This window comes from Podarcis gaigeae (genome assembly GCF_964106915.1).
Source record: "Podarcis gaigeae genome assembly, chromosome: 9".
NCBI lineage: Eukaryota > Metazoa > Chordata > Lepidosauria > Squamata > Lacertidae > Podarcis > Podarcis gaigeae.
The window spans coordinates 78,643,809-78,660,772 of NC_139685.1; the positions used below are offsets into that span (position 1 = coordinate 78,643,809).

The 16,964-nt window shown below is 48.1% G+C and overlaps 1 protein-coding gene and 1 long non-coding RNA gene across 9 annotated transcripts in view; one reads left to right on the plus strand and one right to left on the minus strand.

Annotated features, from left to right (window-relative positions):
- LOC310853040 overlaps positions 1-16,964 on the minus strand; it is a 484,331-nt gene that overhangs the window by 252,352 nt on the left and 215,015 nt on the right. The window lies entirely within an intron of this gene.
- The window catches only part of DYSF (dysferlin), a 180,428-nt gene that overhangs the window by 37,403 nt on the left and 126,061 nt on the right, over positions 1-16,964 (plus strand). For 4 of the 8 annotated variants that reach the window (XM_083757042.1, XM_083757038.1, XM_083757041.1 and 1 more), the window contains exons 7-18: positions 343-471; positions 2,529-2,591; positions 3,876-3,926; positions 5,332-5,362; positions 5,717-5,832; positions 7,137-7,263; positions 8,398-8,501; positions 9,218-9,286; positions 9,585-9,628; positions 12,084-12,166; positions 15,014-15,055; positions 16,225-16,340. In XM_083757042.1, the coding sequence (XP_083613168.1) occupies positions 343-471; positions 2,529-2,591; positions 3,876-3,926; positions 5,332-5,362; positions 5,717-5,832; positions 7,137-7,263; positions 8,398-8,501; positions 9,218-9,286; positions 9,585-9,628; positions 12,084-12,166; positions 15,014-15,055; positions 16,225-16,340 (975 nt within the window). The remainder of the gene's footprint in view (positions 1-342; positions 472-2,528; positions 2,592-3,875; positions 3,927-5,331; positions 5,363-5,716; positions 5,833-7,136; positions 7,264-8,397; positions 8,502-9,217; positions 9,287-9,584; positions 9,629-12,083; positions 12,167-15,013; positions 15,056-16,224; positions 16,341-16,964) is intronic. The other 4 variants (XM_083757040.1, XM_083757044.1, XM_083757043.1 and 1 more) reach the window with 1 other exon arrangement.

The following is a 16,964-nucleotide window of genomic DNA, read 5'->3' on the forward strand; positions in this document are numbered from 1 at the left end:
AGGCGGAACAGCTCTGTCTTGCAGGCCCTGCGGAAAGATGTCAAGTCCCACAGGGCCCTAGTCTCTTGGGACAGAGCTTTCCACCAAGTCAGGGCCAGGGCTGAAAAGGCCCTGGCCCTAGTTGAGACCAATCTAACCACCGTGTGACTTGTGACCTCCAAAATGTTGTCATTTGTGGACCTTAAGGTCCTCCGCAGGGCATACCAGGAGATGGTATGGGCCTCCTTTGGCCTGATCCAGCTGTCCCTGGGCTCTTCCAATGTTCTCCTTTTGGGAAACCAACTCAGCCTCAGGAGTCCCTGACGATGTCTATGGCAACCTCCTTCTTCTGCAACTTTCCAGATCCGGGTGCGAGTCATTGAAGGCCGGCAGCTTCCTGGAGTCAACATCAAGTCTGTGGTGAAGGTCACGGCCGCCGGGCAGACCAAGAGGACCAGGATCCGCAAAGGGAACTGCCCCGTCTTTGATGAGGTGAGGAGGTTGCGCTCGGGTGCCACTTTTGGGGTTCCTTGGGGGGCATCTGGGTTGCCATTGTGAGAACAGGAGGCCGGACTAGGTGGCTCCCATTTGTCTACCTAACAATGTTCTGCTGCTCTTTTGAGGAGGCCAAAGAGGAAAAGGAGAAGCTGACTGAGTATTTCTGGGTGGGGCAGGTGGAATATAGTTGGGTGCCATTTCATGGAATCACAGAACCATTGAGCAGGAAGGTGTTGGGATGCGTCCAGGGAATTGGGGCAACTCGCAGGCCCCCAGCTGGCTCCAGCCCACCGGCCGGCAGCCGAGCGACCTCCAGTCTCCCTTGGAACAGCATCAATCAATCAATCAATCAGCAACTTGTAGCTTCAGAAGCCTTTAGAAACTTGAGCATGCTCTCTCAGCAGAGTGAATGACTCTTCACAACGGAAGTGGTGGACAGAGGCATACGTGAAGCGTATTTAAAGGTAAAGGTAAAGGGACCCCTGACCATTAGGTCCACTCGTGACCGACTCTGGGGTTGCAGCGCTCATCTCGCTTTATTGGCTGAGGGAGCCGGTGTACAGCTTCCGGGTCATGTGGCCAGCAGGACTAAGCTGCTTCTGCCTAACCAGAGCAGCGCACTGAAACACCGTTTACCTTCCCGCCGGAGCGGTACCTATTTATCTACTTGCACCTTGATGTGCTTTCATACTGCTAGGTTGGCAGGAGCAGGGACTGAGCAACGGGAGCTCACCCCATTCCGGGGATTCAAACTGCTGACCTTTTGATCAGCAAGTCCTAGGCTCTGTGGTTTAACCCACAGCGCCACCCGCGTCCCAGGGAAGCGTATTTACGAGCTGTCAGGGAACTGACATCGGAGCCAGAAGTGGAGGCAGGGCTCCCAAGCGATGCCGGAGAAGGGCCAAGCAGGGAGAGAGGGAACTCATCGGCTGGGGAAGGAAATCAGCGTAACACCAGGGATAAAGGGGGGCGGATGGGGGAATCGGAGAGGGGGCTCCAGGACTCTTTGCCGGCGACCAGCAGGGAGAGCACAGGTCCTCTGCTACTCACACCCACCCTGCGCAGAAGACTTCCGCGCAGGGAAAGTAGGCGTAGACTTGGCGTCAAAGAACTTCTTTGCTGGAAGAAGTTCAAGAAACGCCCACTGACGGATTCTGCCAGCGACTGAACAGCCACAAAGTGAAGGGCTGTCCAGCCAGGAAAGGTTTAACCAGGCTACCTAGCCAGGAGTGGCAGCAACTTACGCACGAGCAACCCTATATAACCATTACACGAGCACTTTATTCAGCATAGTTCAGGACAAAGAAAACATGTCTACTCTCTTTCGTGTCCGAGCAAAAAGCAGCAAGCACAAAGCAAAAGCAATACACAAACGGAAGTTCCCAGCAAGCTGTGCTGGAATGTGAACAGACATGTTACACACAACAGCTCCACACATCTGTTTAGGTGGAATGGAGCATCATAATCCTAACAGAAGGGACCCCAAGGGCCTTCAACTCCCTTCAGTGCAGGAATCACAGCTAAAGAACCCCTGACCTCTGCTTAAAATCCTCCAGCAAAGGAGAGTCCATCACCTTCGGAGGGATTCCATTCTACCACCAAACAGCTCCGACTGCCAGAAAGTTCTTCCTGGGGTTGAAATGGATTCTCCTTTCTTGTAACTTGAAGCTCTGGGTTCGAGTCCCACCCCCCAGAGCAGGAGAAAGCAAGCTCGCTGCATCCTCCATTACTTTTTGAAATACGGCAACCCTCGTTAACTCCATCTTTGAACTGTGTGAATACTGACTGGCATGTTCCTGGGACGCCCTTCTAAAGCTCAGCCTTGAGCATCTTTCAGAAGTGGAGCGTGGCCTTTAGATTTTGGGAGGAGCAGGACAGAAGAAGATAAAATTGATTTTTGGGGGGGTTGAGGAGCTGTCTTTTGGTGGTCCTTTCAGGCAGGCTTCACTGTTGTCCATTGTGGTCTTGTGTGCAATGTCATATGCGTGCATGGGTGCACCCTTGGGCGCATGGGTGATGGGTGCACCCATGTTTCTTTCTGTTCCCCACAGACCTTTTTCTTCAACGTCTTTGAATCCCCGATGGAGCTGTTTGATGAGCCCATATTCATCACAGTAAGTGGGGGTCAGGGAGCGTTCACTTTGGGGACTGTTTCTAGGGATGGGGAGAAATAAGATTCAGTTCACATTAATAAATAATACTACACTTGGTCTTAGACCAAAGGCTGAGAAGGGATAATAAATAACAAATAACAAATAATAAAGATAATAAATTAAAGGCAAACCAAGCTACTCCACACTTTTCAAAGCAGCCCTTTGAGGTTTGCATTTCTCTGAAGTTTGCAATGCGATTCTCTAGCCAAGTAAGATGCAGAGACATGACTAGGACAAACTGTGCACATAGATGCACGTCTTGGTGAAAACTACATACAAGAATGCATTATATTAGGGGAAATTGCTTTGTAAATAAACCCCTGGATGTTGAAGGAAAAATGGCACACAAGAATGTGAACACGAGGAGAAATTTGTAGTAAAATGTCAAAGAGTTTTTATGAGGACTTTAAAAAAAAAGCAAATTGATGTGGGAAACTGAGTTTAAAAAGGGGGAAAGGAGAAACTGAAATGGACCTACTGTATTCTCCCATTTCTAACACATCTTCTTGGTCGTGTCACAAGTTCATATGAGGTGATTTCGTTCAGGAGAAGTTTATTTTTATAAAGATATTTCTATACCACTATACTGTATCCTAAAATCAAAAATCAAAGCAGTTTACAGTATGCCCAATTACTCAGTATCGTTCTTGGAGAAAAACCTCTTGGATGGATCTTCTGTTAGATACCACCAACTATGTCGTCTAAAGAATATTTGAGGATCCACTGAATATTCACCACTAAAATGTGCATTGATGCAGGTGCTGAATGTGAGCACTGCATGTTGGGTTCTGTAGTCCTGCAATATTCTTCACTTAACGGATGGTTGAGTCGCTGCCTTGTCTTCATTTCCTGAGCTCCTGATTTCCAGGCTCAGGCTTTTAATCCGCAAGAGGGATCCCCTGGGCTTAGGACTATGCTTAGCATGTTGGGATTTGTAGTCCCTTTGTGTCCTGAGATGCCCTCGGATTCGCCATGCTGAGCTTGGTGTCCCAGCCCAGGAAGAGGCACCACTTTGCAGCCGCTTTGCCTGGTGCCGGATTGCAGGCCATGCCTGCAGCCGACCAAAATGTCTCAGGGAAGAGCAGAGGAGGCAGGTGGTGGCATCTGGTTGGCCAGGAGACTCCATTTATGGGCCAGAGAAGCTCGCAGATCCATGTCCCCTGCAAGATGCAAACTAACGAAAGGTTCTTCCTGCGCCTCGAGCTCTTTGGAGCTTCTCTGACATTCCTCCTTCCTCCTCTCCAGGTCGTTGACTCTCGCTCACTCCGGACGGATTCTGTCCTTGGAGAATTCCGGGTAAGGGTCACCTTCCATTTCACTTCTATGGGTTTAGGAAACCGGTCCTTCTTTGTGTTCCTTCTATACGATGCCTGGCTGAGGACACAAATGCATGCAAGACCTTTGGGCTCGGTCTCCTCGCTGGCCCTTATCTGCATGCCTGGCTCCTGGTCTCTTCCTTGGGGTAGTTTTTCCTCTGCGAAGGGCTTCTGAAGGGGAGACCAGACCCTCCAACTGCCCCTATTTTCCAGGGACGTCCTTGATCTAGAGAAGCTGTCACAGTTTCTGATTTCATCCCTGAATGTCCCACATTTCCTTAGGATATACCTAGTTTCACTGGAAATTTTTTGGAGGGTATGGAATTCAACATCCTTATTTTCATTGGATAAATGTTGGGATGTCCTGCCGGAGTGGTGCATGCTCTGGTTATCTCCCGCTTGGACTACTGCAATGCGCTCTGTATGGGGCTACCATTGAAGGTGACCTGGAAACTACAATTAATCCAGAATGCGGCAGCTGGACTGGTGACTGGGAGCGGCCGCTGAGACCACATAACACCGGTCCTGAAAGACCTACATTGGCTCCCAGTACGTTTCTGAGCACAATTCAAAGTGTTGGTGCTGACCTTGAAAGCCCTAAACGGCCTCGGTCCAGTAGACTTGAAGGAGTGTCTCCACCCCCATCGTTCTGCCCGGATGCTGAGGTCCAGCACTGAGGGCCTTCTGGTGGTTCCCTCCCTGCAAGAAGCAAAGCTACAGGGAACCAGGCAGAGGGCCTTCTCGGTAGTGGCACCCACCCTGTGGAACGCCCTCCCACCAGATGTCAAAGAGATAAACAACTACCAGACTTTTGAAGACATCTGAAGGCAGCCCTGTTCAGGGAAGTTTTTTATGTGTGACATTTTAATGTATTTTTAATCTTTGTTGGAAGCCGCCCAGAGTGTCTGGGGAACAAAGAAAAAATTATTAATATTATTATTTTCATTTGAGAAATGTTGGAGGGGATGGAGTTCTCTGACCCCCAAGCCATCTGAAGGCAATCCTGTATAAGGAAGTTAATGTTTTGTTATGTTTTTCTATATGTTGGAAGCTGCCCAGAGTGGCTGGGGTAAAGAGTAAAATTATCCTGATGGAACGGGACGTCCCTGTTTTCATCTGAGAAATGTTGGATGATATGGGAGACACACTAGCTGTGCTTAGCCCCCATGGCCACTTCCTACAGAAACCTGGTGGAAAAGTGGGTTGGGGGGGTCTTTCAGCGAGGTGGGGGCCTCACACACTGGCCAGACTGGGGAGCAAGCAAGGGGATTCCTCTCTCCCCGGTTCAGGATTTCCAGTGGTTTGAAGGGGGTTGGACTAGATGACCCTTTTTTGTCCCTTCCAACTCCCCAACGCTATGATTTTTCTGTGCTTGTGTTTTGCAGGTGGATGTTGGGACAATTTATGCCGAATCCAGTGAGTGGAATTTGCTTCTTGAGTGCCTCTTGACTTTGTTTTAGCAAGGAACTGGTTTGTTTAGCATAGATAAATGAGTTTAGCGGGGAGGGAATGTGCTCAGCTGCTTCCGAGATGTCTAAACTATTTTATCCAGAGAACTGAATGATTTTCTTTATTAAATTAGGGTGGAAGGAGAAGAAAGTTTGGGAAGAGGGAAACATAGAGCTGTGTCCCCACAGCTCAATTGGTCCCAAGTTCTTAAGGGCTTTATATATGAACTCGCTGAACTTGGCCCAGAATCAAATCAGCAATAGCATCTCCTTCTGCTTCCTGGGTGCCAATTCGATATTCGCACTTTGCTTCCTGCTGCAGGACACGCCTTCCTCCGAAAGTGGCTCCTCCTTTCCGATCCGGAGGATTTTTCAGCAGGAGCTAAAGGATACCTGAAGGTCAGCTTGTACGTCCTGGGCCCTGGCGACGAAGCGCCTGTGAGTATTTCTTTAAATTTAACAAAAAGGGCAGAAGAAGGAGGTTTGGCTGTGACACCTTCTCATCTCCAGAAGGGGTGGAAATTTATTGGGGGGAACCTTACATGCTGGGCCCCAAACCCTTTGGGGAGAAACTCCATCACTGCAGGATCCATGCCTTTTCTTTTCTTTTTAATACAGTTTTTTATTTATGTTCATGGTACAGAAGATAAATGTTGAGAAAACAATTATTACAACAGTAAACAACAAGTACAGTCATACCTCGGGTTGAAGTAGCTTCAAGTTGAGTATTTTCGGGTTGAGCTCTGCAGCAACCCGGAAGTAACGGAGTGCATTACTTCTGGTTTCGCCGCTCGCGCATGAGCAGATGCTCAAAATGATGGCATGCGCGGAAGCGGCGAAACGCGACCTGCGCAGACGCACAGTCGCGTGTTACGTTTACTTCAGGATGTGAACGGCGCTCTGGAATGGATCCCGTTCGTATCCAGAGGTACCACTGTAACTTGTCCCCACTGTTGAAATGGCAGACTTTTATCATCCGCCGTGTGTTGAAGTTTCATTTGCTTGCTCTAAGAGATCCTGCCACGTTTTTCCAGGAGTGCTGGGTGGATTCCTGCTGCAGTCTGAACAATTTATGTATCCAATAAACCTTTGCCATATATTATAAAAGGAATATATAGTATATTGCTGCTCTCACCTGGCATGTTAGTTTCTCAGTCAATGCTATTGACCACACTCTGTTGTACCAAGAATCAACGTTCAGCCCAGAATCCGCACACTGTCCTTAAGCCCTGTGCTGTTTTTATTGATTTTTATCATCTGCATTCCAGAAAACATAGTTTTAATGATTATTCCAGTTTAATGGCCTTTTAATGGCTATCCTGCATGCGTTTTTAGCTTTTTATATTTCATGTACCTGCATTGTTCAAATGTGTTGAAAGCCACCGTGGGCCCCAGCTTGGGAAAAAGGCAACAGATGAACAACCATTAGTCTCGACTAAACTAGACCAAGGTGGAATCTTGACGCATATAAAAAACGCTTTAAAAAAATATGTTTTGAAAAACAGATTGGAATTGCCATCATCTCGCCATTGCCATCTAGTGTCCCATTTGTATAATGCATTTTAAACGCCCTTGAAACATTTTATTTGCATTGTTTTATAAGAGTCCTAGAACTCATAGAACAGTGCCTGAAATCAAGGTGCACAGAACCCAGAAGTTCAACAGGTGCAGTTTTCCTTGCAAGCTCCAAGGGTGAATTCCTAGTCTTCTCCTTTTATCCTCCCCTCCCGCTTGTTCCGCAGGTGGAGAGAAAGGAAACGGCCGAAGAGAAGGAGGACATCGAAGGAAACGTCCTCAGGGCGACGGGGGTCTCTCTGAGAGGGGCCCATTTCTCCCTCAAGGTGTACCGGGCGGAGGACCTGCCCCAGAGTGAGCAGGGCTGGGGGCCGTGGGGGGGGGATGCAGTTGCAGAAAGAGCGCGGGGGGAGGAGCAAAGAGGAGATCCAGCCACAAAGGCAGGCCTTGGCTGTGCTCCCAAGGGAAACAGTGGGAGAATGCTGGGAAGATCCCTGGACGAGCAGGAAGCAGGAATTATTGGGCAATTAGGTGGTGGTTGTTTTTATCTTGATGATTTATTTTGTGCTTTTGTATTCTGATTTTATTTTCTGAACCGCCTTGAATATAGGGCAGTATAGAAATCCAGTAAATGAATGAATAGAATAGAATTATCAAGAGCTCCTGGGCTAGCGCTCACCTTTAAAATGCTATTAAAAATATTGTTCCGAAATGTGGAGACAGAAAGAGACCCCTTTGCTTTTTCTCCTTTGCTTCCTTTCCACAAAGTCTCCCTCGTTTCCGGAAAGGGGTTGCTCTGCAGCGGCCCCTGATGTCACATATTATCAAGTAAAAAAAGAACGGCACACGGCTCTGTTCCGTTGAGCTTCCGCCAAGGCTGTGAACAGTGGCACTGTTGTGGCGTCCAGTCCGCTTCCACTGTACCCTTTTGCTTCTCCCGGCTACAGCAGAGTATTTGAGCAGCGGTGTGTCTGTGTGGAAGGAATCTCAGCCATGCAGTAAAACTCTCATACAACAGATTCTTCTATTCTACGAAGCTTTATTGTACAGCAGCAAAAGAAACAATTCAGCCAGGAGAGAGCAAAGACTCGATGCTTCTCCTGTCGCAGAAAGTAAAAGCGTTCACATAACAAAGTACAAAATCCGTATGCGAACACCCCCCCCCCCCCGTGACAGGACGTCATTTCCCTTGAGCTGTTAACTCTGTAAGCTCTGGGTACCCTCACAGGCTCTCTGGTTATTGGGACCATTCCTGAAATTTTTTTTTAGCATTAAAAAATGTGTGTGTGGATCTACCCCGTTTGCTTAAAAAGAGCAGGCGATGACATTTTGAGATGGGCGGCTGGCCGCTTGCCTAAAAATGAGATGTGCTTAAGCACTGAGAATAATAATAATACTAGTAGCAACAACAACAACAAAATGACTGGGTTAAACTGGCCGCACTGCCCTCTCCCCACTGCTCCTTGACCAATTTTTCTTTCTTTCCAGTGGACGATGCCGTCCTGGACAGCGTCAAGCAGATCTTTGGCTTTGACAGCAGCAAGAAGAACTTGGTGGATCCTTTTGTGGAAGTGAACTTTGCCGGGAAAATGGTGAGCCGGCTCTGCTCCCTGAGTGGGGCACACAAACGACCGCCGGGTCTCCGAAAGCCAAAAGTTGGGTTCTGGGTGTGAACCTGGGCATTACAATGGATTTGTTGGCTGTCTGGCCTCTGCTGTGCCCTTAAAGTGGGTCTGAGAACACATAATTGCATGGCATCACCCCTTCTTGCACCCAGACCTTCCCCATAACACAGAAATGCATCAAAAGCAGCCTTCACAAGCAGGCTTAAGCTGGCTCCCTCCATGCATGTGTTCAGAGCAGTACCGTATTTTTCCGTGTATAAGACGTCCCCATGTATAAGACGACACCTTTTTCTTTGAACCCAAAATACAGAAATCGGGCCCAAACCTGAACCCCCACTCAAGCTGTGCACGCCAGAACCAGAACCCAAACCCGAGTCCAGACTGCCTCCACCAGAGCCCCAACCCCTGTGCATTCACTACCCGTGTATAAGATGGCCCCCCAATTTTTGACTAATTTTTTCTTAGCAAAAACATTGCCTTACATGGAAAAATATGGAATATAAAAGGGCGTTTGCGTGTGGCCTCCTTACCCAGGGCTCCCTCTCTGAGTCCCCCTCCCCACATTTAGCCCTGATATTCTGCCCGGGGTGGGGGGTGAGGATCACGATCCGGCGTTGTTTTGGGATGATGCGCAGGGAAGCCTTCTTCTCCCTGACCCCCGAACTCTTGTCTCCCCCGGGCAGCTGTGCAGCAAGATAGTGGAGAAGAACGCCAACCCCCAGTGGAACCAGACCATCACTCTGCCAGCCATGGTGAGTGTTGGACATCATATTTGCTGAATACACCAAGCTTCACAGCTTGTCTTTCATCGTACAAAGTCTGGTATCTCGCTTCATTTAAAGATTTTCAGAGACTTTGAGACTAAAGATCTCATTTCGTACTTGTTATGGTTTGAAGGAATTCTATAAAGACTGTCTATTGCGTATCTACATGGCCATTGTGTTGCCTAAGACATTGCTGGCCATGAGGAGTGAGCAGCCAGAGGGCCTGCACTTCGGGTATGATCCTGCGTCCTGCTGAACTGCTCTCCTCTTGTGTTTCCCTCCTTAGTTTCCATCCATGTGTGAGAGGATGAGGATCCGGGTGGTGGACTGGTGAGTGAAGCAGGAGTTGTGCCCTCCTTGGACCTCGCTCGGCCTCTGGGCTCCTCTTTTGCTACATGGGAGCAAATGGCAACCCGGAGGAAATCTGAGTTATCGTTTTTTTACTCCGATTGAGTGCTAAAGAGCAGTTTCCCGCAGGAAAAGCAGAAGGGCAAGAGTGTCTCTCTCTCTCTCTCTCTCTCTCTCTCTCTCTCTCTCTCTCTCTCCGTGTCATAGAATCATAGAATTGTAGAGTTGAAAGGGACCCCATGGGTCATCAAGTCCACCCGCCTGCAAAATGACAAGGGATCTTATTGAAACTGTCCCAGAAACTCCAGCGGGGGCAGAATGCTGCAGCGAGGCTCCTCACGGGGTCTCTGCCATGGGAGCATATTCACCCAGTGCTTTTCAAGCTGCACTGGCTCCCGGTGGAGTACAGGGTCAGGTTCAAGGTGCTGGTCTTGACCTTTAAAGCCCTTTGTGACTTAGGGCCCTCGTATTTACGGGACCGCCTCTCCTGGTCTGCCCTGCGGAGGACCTTAAGGTCCATGAATAACCATAGTTTAGAGGTCCCGGGCCCTAAGGAAGTCAGACTATCCTCCGCCAGGGCCAGGACCTTCTCAGTGATGGCTCCGACCTGGTGGAATGCTCTGTCCCAGGAGACCAGGGCCCTGCAGGATTTAACTTCCTTTCGCCAGGCCTGTAAGACAGAGCTATTCTGCCTGGCCTTTAATCTGAATTCAGCCTGAACTTTTATTCAGCCCTGTTCAGGGAAGTTTTTAATATGTAATGCTGTACGGTTTTTAACACTGATTGGGAGCCGCCCAGAGTGGCTGGGGAAAACTCAGCCAGATGGGCGGGGTATAAATAATAAATTATTATTATTATTATTATTATTATTATTATTATTATTATTATTATTATTATTATTATTTCCCTTCTTTTCCCATCCCCTCCCCTTTTATGAAGATCACCCGCTCTGAGACCCCACGGCTAATTCTCCCCTGGCCTCCTCACTGGCCCAAGTAGGACCAATTCAGCCAGCTAGCCCTGGGGATTATCTAATTGATTTTTGAACTTTATTGTTATTCATGTTTCTATACTGTACTGTACTTTTATACTGTACTTTATGCTGCTTTTGTAATTAAGAGTTTTAAAGAGTTTAGATTTATTGTTAGCCACCCTGAGCCCGGTTTTTGAACTGGGAAGGGTGGGGTATAAATAAAAATTTATTATTTATTATTATTATAGAAGGTACCCCAGCAAGGAGGAAGCTCTGGGTTTTAGCAGAAGGAACCCCATGGGTTGTGGGAATGTTCAGGGTGGCAGGAGAGTATAAGGTACCCCTGCCCGTACGGGCCAGTCTTGCCGGACTCTAGCGTTGTGCGCTCATCTCACTCTATAGGCCAGGAGCCAGCGCTGTCCGCAGACACTTCCAGGTCACGTGGCCAGCGTGACAAGCTGCATCTGGCGAGCCAGCGCAGCACACGGAACGCCGTTTACCTTCCCGCTGGTAAGCGGTCCCTATTTATCTACTTGCACCCGGAGGTGCTTTCGAACTGCTAGGTTGGCAGGCGCTGGGACCGAACGACGGGAGTGCACCCCGCCGTGGGGATTCGAACTGCCGACCATGTGATCGGCAAGTCCTAGGCGCTGAGGTTTTACCCACAGCGCCACCCGCGTCCCCAGCAGGAGAGTATATATTGTTTATTAATAGCCTTCTTAACTTGCACTAGCTAATTTATTTATGTAGCAGAGTTACATACCCCTTTCTTACATGCACAGGAGATAACTGGTTGCAGGCTCGTGTGAGCCTATTATATGATTCAATCTGTCTCAGATTAAATTGTGCATTCCTGGTAAGTTCCCTTTAACCCCCCCTTAAAAGAATAAAGACGCGACAATCTTATTTAAAGTCAATGAAAGAGGTTTACTCACATCAGTTCAGTTCACAGTTGGATTCCTGAAGGCAGATTTAGTTACAAATATGTACATGTGGATCTACTCCATATGGGGGAATAATCCCAGTGCTTCTGCTAGCTGAGAGCTAGCATAACATTCCTAGCTAAAAAGCTGGTCCAACGAAGAAGGAAGTGAAAAAGCGAGAGGTGTGCTGCGTGACTTGTTCTTTTGTTACCTGGACAGGTGAGGTCACGCCCACCTTCTATCACATGCAAAAGGAAGGATGCTCCAGCCAGGAGGAACAGGAAGTTTCGGCTGGCTGAACCAAACATCCCCTTGCATGTCCATTCTAGGAAAACAAGGAATGTTGTATTTGACTGCTCCCAGTGGATTACATCCCCCATGGCTAATCTAATCCAACCCCCTGCAAAGGTATGAGGGATCTTCTTTTAGAAGTTGCCCCAGCAAAGAGGAAGCTCCGAGTTTTCGCAGAAGGAAACAAAAACTGTCTACAAAGTCCAAATCTAAGACGCTGAAATAAAAACGGCCCTTCTTCTTCTTCCAGGGACCGGGTCACTCACAACGACATTATTGGCACGATCCATCTCTGCATGTCCAAGATCTCAGCTCCTGGAGGGGAACTGGAAGGTATTCTGACTTCTCTCCATATCATCCGACCTGCTCCTGGGAGTTGGGGGGGGGGGCAAAAGCTAAGGAGCTGGGAAGAGGGGGCCTTTCAGCTCCCGGGTCTGAACTGGAGTCTGAACTGGAAGCTCTCCTGGCGGTCAGAGAGCATCACTTCCAAAGTGAAGAGGGTGGGACTTCTTTAGCCCACCCAGGCTGAGGATCAGACCAAGAATGGAGGCTGTATTCTGCTTCCACCAGCCTCCCCATTGCACCTGCTCACACCCCACACTGGTTTATTGCTTGCAGGAGGTTGGCGCAGAGTTTCCACTCGTGCCAGTTGCAATTACTGAGCATTTGGGACAATCCTGTCTTGGCACATCCCAGAGCTTCTCCGCACTTACCTTTTGCCCTGCTCTTTTCCCAGGCACGGTCTGTGTCTGAGCGCTCCTTTTTCTTTTTTGCTTTGGTGATTTCCCTGCAAAAACCCACTCTTTAAAGCTCAATGGGAGCAAACAGCTCTCTGCGGCAAACCCAATTTTTTCCTTCTTCTTTTTTTAAGCTTTATTATTCATTTTGCATATATATACACAACACCTAGTCATCTTCACTATCATCAGTTCAGTAAAAATATCACAAAAGATGCATGCAATTTTAACTCTGCTTTCTACATGAACCAATAACTTCCCATCCCCTCCATGCTTCCTTTATATTAAACATCTTGCTTTGATTTGCCATTATTGATTTATAAAAATTCTCTTTTCTATTTCGATATCATTTCCCATCATATATATTATTTACAGAAATCATTCAAAGGCAGCTACCGTGTTTAAGTTACAGCTATTTTTCAAATGGGGGACACAGGTGGCGCTGTGGGTTAAAGCCTCAGCGCCTAGGACTTGCCGATCGAAAGGTCGGCGGTTCGAATCCCTGCGGCGGGGTGCGCTCCCGCTGCTCGGTCCCAGCGCCTGCCAACCTAGCAGTTCGAAAGCACCTCCGGGTGCAAGTAGATAAATAGGGACCGCTTACCAGCGGGAAGGTAAACGGCGTTTCCGTGTGCGGCTCTGGCTCGCCAGAGCAGTGATGTCACGCTGGCCACGTGACCTGGAAGTGTCTCCGGACAGCGCTGGCCCCTGGCCTCTTAAGTGAGATGGGCACACAACCCCAGAGTCTGTCAAGACTGGCCCGTACGGGCAGGGGTACCTTTACCTTTACCTTATTTTTCAAATAATTGTTGAAATTATCCCATTCTATAATGAACTCTTGTCTGGGTTTATCTCTGATTCTTTCCGAAATGGAGGCTAATTCTGCATGTTCTGTCAATTTGAGGAACCATTCGACTCTGATAGGGAGTTTGTCATTTTTCCAATATGTTGCAATGAGCATTCTCACTGCCGCGGCTGCATATAAAAAGAATTTTCTTATACCCTTGGGGATGTCAATACCCAGAAAAACGCTTCTGTTTTTTTTTTTTTTAAGGGAAATTTAACTTTAACATTGGGATGCGGGTGGCGCTGTGGGTAAAACCTCAGCGCCTAGGACTTGCCGATCGGATGGTCGGAGGTTCGAATCCCCGCGGCGGAGTGAGCTCCCGTCGTTCGGTCCCAGCTCCTGCCCACCTAGCAGTTCGAAAGCACGCCTAAGCGCAAGTAGATAAATAGGTACCGCTTTATAGCGGGAAGGTAAACGGCGTTTCCGTGTGCTGCGCTGGTGCTGGCTCGCCAGAGCAGCTTTGTCACGCTGGCCACGTGACCCGGAAGTGTCTTCGGACAGCGCTGGCCCCCGGCCTCTTAAGTGAGATGGGCGCACAACCCTAGAGTCGGACACGACTGGCCCGTACGGTCAGGAGTACCTTTACCGTTACCTAACTTTAACATTAATTTTAGTTCTGAGTGTACACATACATGCGGAAAACCCAAATTGACGTTTTCTCCGAAGAAGCACTTTGGAGGGTGGGTTTTTTGTGTTTGTGGGGGAGGCTTTCGGACATGGAGCCTAAAAGAACGAGGCCACAGTTAATTGGGGATGAGTCCCCAGTTAATATCTGGCAGCGTCTGCTCTGCTGTTCTTTCTCTCTTCTCTTTGATTCTCTCCACCCCCTCCTCTCTCCATGGCAGGAATAGGGAACCTCTGAGCTATGGGCCAGAAATGTGGCCAGGTTGTAGGCACAGCCCCTCAGCAGATCTGTGCCTCTTTGCAATCCTCAACAATCAATCCTCAACATCAATATTTGGCATTTTATTGTGTTTTTATATGTATTGGAAGTGGCTGGGGCTGCACACTGGGGGGAAAATGCTATAATTAAGTCAGAAATTAGATCCTTATAACAAAAGGCAAAAAACCCTATGGAAAAACGTGCATAAAACTTTCCTGCTCTATGGCGCCCTCTGGTGTTGCATGTTTATAGTGCATTCAAACTGTTGTTTCTTTTGTAATGTAGCTGATTCCTGGGTCAACCCAACCAGGTGGGTGGGGTAGAAATGATAAAATGATAAAATTATTATTATTATTATTATTATTATTATTATTATTATTATTACTGATCAGCTGGTTGTTGCTGCTTGCCTAGACCAGTGTGCTGCACTTGGAAGCATCAGGGCTTCAAAGCGCCATGCTAGCTGGGATTCCTGCATTGGCTTGGGCTAGAAGACTCTTTGGGTCCCTTCTGTGCCCACCCTTGGAGACGTGGGGTTTAGGAGCCCCCAGACCCTATGCCTGGCTTCTTTTTAACTCCTCTCCTCCTTTGCCCCTCTTTGGTTCACGAGTTCTGGTCTTACCACCTCCCCTTTCCTGAATCCTGGGTGTGGATTCTGTCCCCGAGACCTGGAGATCCTAACATTCTGGTTTCTCTCCCGTTTCTTCGCACCTCAGAGGAGTTTCCTGTCCCTGTGAATCCTTTCCCTGCCAACAACAGTATGTTCTTTTGCACGTGCAAACTTGGCTTCCCTTTCGCACTCGACACCAATACTCGTGTTTGGGGCATGCTCAAAATCCGGACTTCTTTTTTAAAATTGTGTGCAATTCTCTGTTTTGTTGCTGTTAGTAGTGTTAGCAGTGCGTCTGGCTTTTTACTGTCCTGGCTCCAACTGTAATGGCTGCTTTGTTCTGTTTTATTATTCATTTATCTATTCTGTAAAATTTATAAGCCGCTTGATTGTTAAAAAAAGCAATTAGCTCGACAAAACCTGAAAAGTTTTAACTTACCGAATGAAATTATTTTTCTTAATTTTTCTTAGGGTGGATCTGCACATAGGAAAAAACGTTATAAATAAGTCATTAATTAGATTGTTGTAATGAAAGTGGAGGGGATGTGGGTGGTGCTGTGGGTTAAACCACAGAGCCTAGGACTTGCCAATCAGAAGGTCGGCGGTTCGAATCCCCGCAACGGGGTGAGCTCCCGTTGCTCGGTCCCTGCTCCTGCCAACCTAGCAGTTCGAAAGCACATCAAAGTGCAAGTAGATAAATAGGTACCAATCTGGCAGGAAGGTAAAAGGCGTTTCCATGTGCTGCTCTGGTTCAGCTTAGTCATGCTGGCCACATGACCCCGAAGCTGTACGCTGGCTCCCTTGGCCAATAAAGCGAGATGAGCGCCGCAACGGCAGAGTTGGGCCCCTTTACCTTTACTTTTAATGAAAGGGAGGAAAAGCCCTATGGAAAAACATGTGTAAAATTTTCATGCTCTCTGGCTCCATCTAGTGTTGCATGTTTATAAACACATTCAAAATGCTGTTTTTGAACTGAGATGCTGAATCCTTAGTGAAAATATGGCTGTTTTATTGTTGTTGTCCCCCCCCCCCCCCGCAAACCACTTTACAATCAAATGGCATGCAGATTTACTGAAACAAGTGACCAAGCAAGCAAATAGACAAACAAATGAGTTCTACGGAAATTCTGTGTCCTGGGACATGGCCCCCTTCACCCTAGTGTAGCACCCTTTGTGTGGTTCTTTTGGGTGGGTGCTGGCGCTTTGCTTGCATTGGTCCCCTTCCAGCTCACCGGTCAGTCCAGAAAAGTTCACATTTCTCAAGGCAGCGCTGCTCCTGCCTCCTGCCTCCCGTCTCACCCTCTTGGTCTCCCTGCAGTCGACGATGCGCTGGGTTTCCTGCCCACCTTTGGCCCCTGTTACGTCAACCTGTATGGCAGCCCCAGGGAGTTCACGGGATTTCCGGACCCCTACGAGGAGCTCAACCTGGGAAAGGTGAGGAAAGTCGGGAGAAGTGTCCGGGGCGCGACTGGATGCCATAAATGGAGATAAACGCTGCGGCATAGCCTCCGACATTTCCTCGCGTGGAAAGAGGGACGTTCTCTTCCCCATTCGCATCACTGCCGGAGCATCTCTTCCTGTTCAAGTGCAAAAGTCAGGAGAGGAAACCCGGAAAACGGCAGGATTTTAAGCGCAGGAATCTTTGAATGTGGTTATTGCATTCAGGGAAGCCTGAGAGGAAAAGAAAACCCCAAATCAATAAATGCAATAAATCCAACTCACTAGCAGGGATAACTGATGCAGTATAGAATAGCTAGCCTCAGGCTGCCACATTTCCAGATGTGAAAATCCAGACACAACCAAACAGTTGAGAAAATTCCCAAAGTTTTTGAGTTCTGTTTTTAGAAAGACACCAAAGTTGTTGAGAAATAACCCAAGTTTTCTTGAGCATTTTAGGTTAGGTTGCCGAAGATCCAGGACAAACCACCACTTTTCGGAAGTCCCCCCTGGATTTTCTGGTAATGTCCAGGAAAATCTGGACAAACGGCAACCCACCATGGTTCTGCCCAGCCTCCACAGCTGGAGACAGCAATGCGTCATGGTGCTGTTAAAGCAAGG